The sequence below is a fragment of the Mus caroli genome, chromosome 4, assembly GCF_900094665.2.
Source record: "Mus caroli chromosome 4, CAROLI_EIJ_v1.1, whole genome shotgun sequence".
In the NCBI taxonomy this organism is placed as follows: domain Eukaryota; kingdom Metazoa; phylum Chordata; class Mammalia; order Rodentia; family Muridae; genus Mus; species Mus caroli.
In genome coordinates, this window is record NC_034573.1 from 1004937 (window position 1) to 1013468 (window position 8532).

The 8532-nt window shown below is 38.7% G+C and overlaps 1 protein-coding gene across 3 annotated transcripts; it reads right to left on the reverse strand.

The window, feature by feature from the left end:
• Positions 1-4093: 4093 nt before the first annotated feature.
• Positions 4094-4618, reverse strand: LOC110292363 (protein tyrosine phosphatase type IVA 2-like). 3 transcript variants are annotated; one of them, XM_029476786.1, is made up of 2 exons: positions 4524-4618; positions 4094-4430 (listed from the first exon to the last, which is right to left on the reverse strand). In XM_029476786.1, exons 1-2 carry the CDS (start codon positions 4616-4618, stop codon positions 4115-4117), a joined length of 411 nt encoding a protein of 136 aa, XP_029332646.1. In that variant the 3' UTR covers positions 4094-4114. The 3 variants fall into 3 exon arrangements, with proteins under 3 accessions (XP_029332646.1, XP_029332645.1, XP_029332644.1); XM_029476785.1 differs by having other exon boundaries at positions 4094-4226; positions 4290-4618; XM_029476784.1 differs by having other exon boundaries at positions 4094-4618.
• Positions 4619-8532: the final 3914 nt, after the last annotated feature.

Below are 8532 nucleotides of genomic sequence, written 5' to 3' on the forward strand. Positions count from 1 at the left end.
ATTTACAATATAGTTCCCCTAAGTACTTCCTGTTCACAGCGAAGTGTTACAATGTTTGCTTCCACCACCTGCCCTTTAGAGAACTCTGGAAGCCTTTCACTTAATGAGACCTTACAGTGTGGCTGTCTTTTACTTTCTCCTTATTTTTCAGAAAATTCACTATGGTATATCTTAGAATCTATCACATTTAGTTATTTGCTTATTAGGTTCATTCATTTTTTTCAGTCTGTAAGGTTTTGTTTGTAGCCATATCAAGGAAATCAGAAGCCTTTGTTTGTTCAAATAAATTTTCAACCCCATTCCTTCTCATCACACTCTTTAATTCCAACAGTAGGAGTGGTAGGTTTTTGTTATAGCTCTGAGTCCTTTGGGCTTATGCCAGTTCATTGTCCTTTTTACTTCTTTCTATTGCTCAGATGTGGTGTTTTTAAATTACTCTGTGTCTGTGAGATTCTTTCCTCTTTACTATGCAGTGGAAATCATCAATTGTGGTACATCAGTTTTTGCAGCACTTTTCAGGGAGACAGAACAGTCCTGATGATGCCTATTCTTTCCTATGTTTACCAGTTACTGAATACTTCCATCAACCAGGACTAGAATGATATGCATTCAAGGGATGTTTATGCTGTTTTCAAAGTCAAGACCTTCCTAAGTTCTCTCCCCAAAGAACTACGACCAAGGAAGTTTTCCATTCTCACTCATGGGAACAGGCATTATATCAAAGTCTGTGTTATGTTAGTTACTGACTTCTACTCAACTCTGTCGGTTTTCTCCAGCCTTAAGTTTGTTTCTTCAGTTGTACTGGATGATCAAAGCTGTGTTGGCTATTTGAGAGAAACTCTGAAGATCATTAGAATTTTCTGAAATTAAAACTCCAGTGTTTTTCTCCAACCCTGTCTTCTGAACTTAGCTAATCATTTTCCCACTGTGTTCTCCATTTCATAAGCTTAACTCCAGAAATCTGTTACTCCACCTGCCTTTCTTCTCCCTGTGTACAGTCTACAAGTTGTTTCAGGTTTATAAACTTGGGTGCTGCTAGGACTTACCTTGAATCCATATTTCAAAAATTGCTGTTACTCAGAATCCAATAACCACTGCATTGAGAACTACCATTTCTTAAATATTGTTTTTTATTTTTAAAGAATTATTTCAGGCAGGATGTAGTATGCAGACCCTAAGACTCCATCTTAACAGAAAGTTCTCTTCTTTTCTCTTCTCTCCTTTTCTTCTCTTTTCTTCTCTTTTCTTTTCTTTTCTTTTCTTTTTTCTCTTCTTCTTTTCTTTTCTCTTCTTTCTTCTTAAGTTTTAACTCATCAGCACCAACTATAGTTTGAAGTCAGGAGCATTACTGATTTTTATCGAAATGGCTGTAGTAAGGTAGATTGCTCTATGTATATAGCAACAAAAGAGAACTTTGACAATAACCAACATACCACTTCGTCTTTTTATTACACTTACTTTACTACAGTAAAATATGTCTAGAATTCATTAATCTACTCAAGATAAAACATGTTAAGAATACAATAGCACATCAAATTTGTTTTTTTTCTGATTTCAGTCCAATATACAATATGCTTTCTAATAAGGTACATTAATATGAACTCTAAATATGTTATACTTCAGACCCTAAACACATCTTGCCCAGAATCTCAACAATAGAAGAAATCTTAGGCACTGTTCTATAGTTGTGAAGAGATGCCACAACCAAGACAACTCTTTTTTTTTTACTTTTTTTTTTCATGTAAAATATGTTTTATTGTTCTTCAAAAGGGTTCAGGGTTTGGTTGTAAGTCAGGCTGCACACCTTCTGTCAGTTTAACCTCTCTCACAAGTCAAACTGGCTCCAGTTAGCAATACTTCATTAAATCCAAAAGAAAAAGAGTTTTAATTTTGAGGGGGAAAAAAAAACGCCCAGTTCTGGGAACAATTAACACTAGTCTTCTTTAAAAACAAAGGGCTGCTTTATTCTTTTTCACACACCCTTCTCCCCAGAACCAGGAATGACACTATCTCAGGCAGGCTGATGGTGATGGACACCTGCATATGCAGACCCCCATGGGAGATATTGTGCTTGTGAACAAATACACACACACACACACCAAAATTCTAGCATGTCAAGTGGAAAAGGTTTGGGTGGTATTGATCAAAACCCTTGAGGAGTCAACAGTTAACCTAAACTTTTAGGAAAGAAATTTGATCTTGAATCTTTGTTAAAGAAATCTATTGTCATGCTCTGAAGTAAGAATTTCTGGATTATATCATCATTTTTCAAATTTAAAATTCTAGAAACAGTTTCAAAAGCATTATTTTTCATTTTCTGGGATGAGGCAGGAAGGTATTTGCATTTAGTTAAAAATCAAAACAATTGCATCGGGGGCTGGTGAGATGGCTCAGTGGGTAAGAGCACCCGACTGCTCTTCCGAAGGTCCAGAGTTCAAATCCCAGCAACCACATGGTGGCTCACAACCATCCGCAACGAGATCTGGCGCCCTCTTCTGGAGTGTCTGAAGATAGCTACAGTGTACTTACATATAATAAATAAATCTTTAAAAAAAAAAAAAAACAATTGCATCAACAGTAAACAGGCAACTCAGAAAGCCACCAACATCTGGGTACTATCAATGAGATGTCATCCATCCTACCTGCCTAACAATCAAAATCCAGTGATGGCTGCACTCAAGGCTTGTAGCAAGGTACTGTTGGTTATAAACACTTAGGTGAAGAGGGTACACAGAGGTGCCCCTCCATTTGCTTTGTCTGGTCAACTGCCTTCCGCAAATATGGAAAAACAGCTTTTCTGTATCAGCACACTGAGCAGAGAACCCACAACACTTCCACATGATGCCGTGAGCATATGCTGTTCACTGGGCTGCCTACTGTTGCTCTTCCACCCTGTTACAGCCTGTGGTCGCAAACTCACTAGGCAAGGCTAGCTCTGACAGTGTGTTTTCTTTTTGAATCTCAGGAGAATCTAGTATTAACAAGGTGATAGGTGGTTACACTGAACTGTACAAATAAAACTGTACAAGAATAATTTGGAAAACTATAGGCATTTCTCAAGACCAAAATACTATGAATGTTCTGTTGCTCCTTTGACTATTTCTGAAATCGGTCCTGAAATTTTAAGATACCACTTTTCCATGACATTGTTAGATAGCAGATCCACAATCCACAGTTCTACACTTGAAGAAACAGCTAACTCTCCTGGAAACACCAATGGCCTCCAGTCATCTCTGCAATAAAGTTTCTAGGAGGCCTACTTGTTTCACTGTTGGGAAAAAGGATTCTCTCAGCTAAATTATAGGAGAAAGACTGTGTTTAGGATGTCATTTCGTCACCATTTATAAAACCAAAGGCTCCTGGCTACCTTCCACACCCTAATGGTAGATCAGGGGTACAAGGAAAAAAAAAAACCAAAAATCTAATATAAGCATCCATCATCAATAGACTAGAAACAGCCTGGACCACAGAATATATGCACCACTGCCTTTTCTTTGCTTTTATTTTTATGTATGTATGTATGTATGTATGTATGTATGTATGTATGAATGTATTTATTTTGTTTTTTTCCTAAAAGTGCCCAGGTGGGCTTAAGGCTGCCAGACACACTCACATCTACAGCAACAAAGGCTGCTTTCTATTCCATCTACGTGGATCAAGAGAAGGGAGGGAGGCAGGAAGAGAGATGAGGAAAATCTACCTCCCCCAGATCCACCACAAGGAGACCTATGTGCCAAGCATAATGGAAGTGTGTGCTCCCCAACCACTGGCTCCACACTGGTTAATATTCTGCTGGTTTTCCTCAGACATCTATTTTTAAAAAGCTTAAAAAACACAGGAGACTTTGAAATAATTCAATCCTGGCAGAAATCAAAACTAGGAGCAAAATCATCTTTCACTAAATTAATCCCCTTTCCTTTCTTTTTTCTTTTCTTAAACATTTTATTTGTGTAATAGAGGGATTTCTTTATGGTTTGCCTTCTTCTCAATCATTAGGAGCTGAGGAGTACTGAATCCATTACTACTCTGATGACACAGGTAAGAATCCAGATTCACATTTCCAGGTACCAAGAGTTCCCTCTGATGCTACGATCCAGCCAGCCTTCCTCTACTTCTACGGAACACAGCAGTGCCCATTGGTATCTCTGAAGCGTAATCGCATCTTATGTCGGTACTTCTCCAAGTAAAGCAGCTGTTTGGAATTGAATGCTCCTCTTCCTTTTTGTCTTATGAATTGAACAGCATCTTCGTACTTCATTCTGCATTCAATCAATGCAAGTGCGACTAGCACGGGGACCCTTCCCAATCCTGCAACACAATGCACTGCAACACAACAGCCTGGCTCTTCATGAAATTTGGGTTTTAACAGGATTAGCCAATCATCTACTATCTGATTAGGGAGTGGAGCTCCATCATCAAACGGCCAATCTAGAACGTGGATTCCTTCTTTTTCAACTGGAGCTTTATCATATGTAGCATCACAAACTTGAACCAAAGTTGTCACTCCGTACTTCTTAAGTTCCTCTGTGAACTTGTTGAGAGTCACATTGGTGGGGTTGTGAGTTATCAGGAAACGCATGTTCTCATAAGAGATCTCCACAGGGCCTGGACGGTTCATTATGGCAAATAAAAGTGTAAGCGTGCATGTGAGTGTGATGGGAAAAAATGGGGGGAGTAGGAAAACAATAAATCTTGAAATGTTTCACAGCAGAAAACATTAGAAAGACCACTAAAATGCCTATTACTGATCACTATTTTCTCTATTCAACTTGCTTGTCCCTTATGAAGCTTCTCTCTTCAACACAGAAGTATTAAGAATCCATTTGAATCCAAATTCAACTTGAGCCTCAATGTCTGCAGATGGATACCTTCAGCTTCAAAAAAAAAAATCCAACTACATACAAAATTTAAGCAGCCTTTATACTACATTTAGGCACTTGTGAGACAAGTTAAAAGTGTAGGTTCTTCTCCACTTTTGTTTACATGATGCTTAATTTTACTGGAGTCATTAAAAGAATATGCTTGCAATTAAAAAAAAAGTCTACTACTTCTGAGGCCATAGTCATCAAGGCAATGTTAATTATGGCACGTATAACCCCAAGCTCACTTGTCAGCGGAAAGGCTGTGCTGAGCCTGGCAGAAGTCTGCCCTCACACTCAGAATCGCCATAAATGTGCAACGTATATTCCAATGAAAAACCTTCTCCTGCATTCTTCTACGCTCACTTTTTAAACTTTTTTATTAGATATTTTCTTCATTTAAATTTCAAATGCTATCCCAAAAGTCCCCTAAACCCTCCCCCCAACCTGCTCCCCAACCCACCCATTCCCACTTCCTGGTCCCAGCATTCCCCTGTACTGGGGCATATAACTCTTATAAGGAGAGCATTCCATTGGGGCTTGCTTACGGTTTCAGAGATTTAGTTCGTTATCATGGCAAGAGTATAGCAGCATGCAGACAAATAAGAAGTAGCTGGGAACTCCATATACAAAGCACAGACAGCAATAAGACAGAGAGCCCCTGGGCCTGGCTTGGGCTGTTGAAGCTTCAAAGTCCATCCTGCAGTGACACACTTCCTCCAACAAGACCACAGCTTCTAATCTGTAAAATAGTGCCTCTCCCCGATGACCAACCATTCAAATCTATGAGTCAATGGGAGGCCATTCTAACTCTAACCATCACAAGTCCAACCTATTCTGCTGCTGACTTGTGTAGTTGTATTGATCTCAATGTTACCTCTAAAGAAAAGAGTTGCTAAAACAAAACGACTTTAAAAGCTGGGACTTAAACTTACGCTTAGCAAGTCTCAGAGTATTCCTTATTTCTACACCTTCGACTTGCACCTTTGTTTTATCTGAGTGCACACACACACACACTAAGGATATCTATTACTCAAAAGTGCAATGGTAACAAAACCTATAGTTTTAGAATTATTTAGTTCTGCCTTGACAACTGAAACATTGCTTAAGATGGATCAAATGTGTGGGGGTACACAGTATGCTAGTGGCAGGACTTAACACCAAAGTCCTCAGATACCTAGTTTTCATCTTTTTTAAACCAGACTGTCTGCTTTTGTTTATATTCATTAACAAAAGAAATGAAGCATTTGGCAGATCTCTCTGACAAAGAGATTGGATGAGAATTAGCTGAGGGAAAAATAAACAAGGACAATAGCTTTCAAAGAAAATGACTCCCACTGGAGCCAATGATGTAGATACAGAAATCAGTCAACAACCACAGAGGACAAAATGGAACAAGTTTAATCCTTACTGGAAACAAAGTGTTCTTGTGGCTTTATTAATTCTGCTACCTTTTTTAGTAGAATTGCTTTAAAGGACAACAACACCTTACATCAGAAGACTTGAGTCTTGTGTCATTATGAATGTATTCGTCAAAAGTAGAACAAAAATCTAAATACTGGCAATAAGTTCTATTGAAGAATATGTTGCCTCAACATGATGTATCGATGGATATTTGTTACAACTGTATTTTCATGAAGAAATGACTTGACTTAAACTCTTATATCCATATAGATCCCCCTAACCAGTCCAGGCCAGTATGTGTTAGCTCCCACATCACTGCATCTAACAGGGAAACAAGAGACACATTATCCCTTTACCTACAGAAAGTCTATTATAAAATGTACAGTGATCCTTTTGCAGCCATCAGAAGCTTGCTGTTCTTACAAGGTAAGTTCTTGTTGCATAAAAACTTAAAGTCAATTTGGAAAGCATAACTGTAAAAAAACGTCAATACCATTAGGCAGTAGCACTGTGTGAGTCTGATGTAGGAAATAAAGAAAAGAGATCATGAATCACCCACACTTTGTAAGTTAGAACATGCTGAGTACTCCAGGCCTCTGAGACACACTGCATCAACTTGATTTGATATTTCAAGATATGAACATTTTGTCCTAAGGAAAAAAAAAACTCAAGATCAAATTTTGTGGAAAAATGATTCTATTTTGCTTGATTCTTAGAGCATCTTCTTCAATTTATGGATAAATTCTATGTTTGTGTGTGTGTGTATGTATGTTTATGTTTGCCTCTGTGTGTGTCTCTTTGTGTGTATGTGCATGTATGTGTGTGTGTATGTTTGTATGTGTGTGTGTGTGTGTGTGTCTGTTACTGTGTGAGTGTGTGTCTCTTTCTATGTATGTTCATATATGTGTCTGTATGTGTGTGTATATCTGTCTCTCTGTGTGTGTGTATACCCCATATGGTACTGAGGACAAAAGTCATCACCTTGCATGCATTAAGCATATACTCCTCAAATCACATACCATTAGACTCTGAAGTATCTCTAAAAAGACATATGTCTTTCAAGCAATTGAAATGATGGACCCCAAGAAGTGGGAATTTCCCCAGGAATCTCATGCTAAAAGAAGGAAAATGTGCCAGCTTGAGGGTAGAGTCTCTGGAAAGAGATTTCACACAGGTCTAAAAACTTGTCAGAACATCTAGCAGGATGAGAGTGAAGAGCAACCAATGATGGATCACTCATGGGCAGAGCCACACCATGATGGCTCACCATGATGACTCACCATGATGGCTCATATCTCTATATCCTTGGCCTCTATTTGAACTTTAATCTTCCTTAAGTCCAAAGACAGAAGTGCAGGGGGGCAGACACTGAATCTCTTTGTCCCTGTATGCCGTATAACCAAACTGAATAATCTCCACTCTTTGCTTTCCACTTTTAATATGTATCTTTTAATTGGATTCTTAAGGATTGTTACTTGACCTAACTTTGGACATAGGTTGTAGCCCCAAGTTTGATAACACTTCTAGATCATGAAATTTCAGAGTTATATGCCCTCTGTGCTCCACGCCTCTGTAAATGCTTCTTTTTCTTGCCTGTCTATAGAACTATATTCCCTTGCCTTTGCTGGGTTGCTATGTCCTCAGAACTGAAACATTCCCTCAGGGAGAAAAGAGGGGGTCTCACATATTCAACTTACAACCTGATGAAGGCTCTGCCCATGAAGAGATGTACAGTAGCTCCTGCTAGAGAGGTTCTTCACCCAGCCACCATGCCAGCAAACTGCACGGGACTCCAGGGATGCAAACCAGGTGTTTGTTTGCCTCTCTCCAGGAGAAGTTTCACAACAGTCTTCCTTTAAAAAACCAAGAGCATTGCATATATGCATGTGTGTGGAGGAAAAACAAAGAAAAATACAATAAAACATTAATAGTAATGAAGTAGATCTTATTATTTTTATTAATGAATCTGAAAAGTGAGAAGACGTCTTTAATTGTTAAGCACTGCAATAAGCAGCTCCTTGTTAACTGCTTCATCTACTGAAGAAAAGGCAGACTATCCATCATGCACAGACTTGTTCTAAGGAGAACCTCTTGTATATCCCTGATAGAGTGATTAGACTATCAATGGTCCCCAAAATTGGAACTTCTCTGCTGTGAGACAGAAAGATCTTGTTCCAATAAGATGAGAATCTTGTCTCCCAGGGTTAGATGTCACACAGTTCTGACAGCTTATCCAAATGTTTTGGAGGTGAGGTTGTATCCAGACAAT

Excerpts from the sequence above, each read along its gene's own strand:
- LOC110292363 (XM_029476784.1), bottom strand. The coding sequence starts at position 4,618 with ATGAACCGTCCAGGCCCTGTGGAGATCTCTTATGAGAACATGCGTTTC.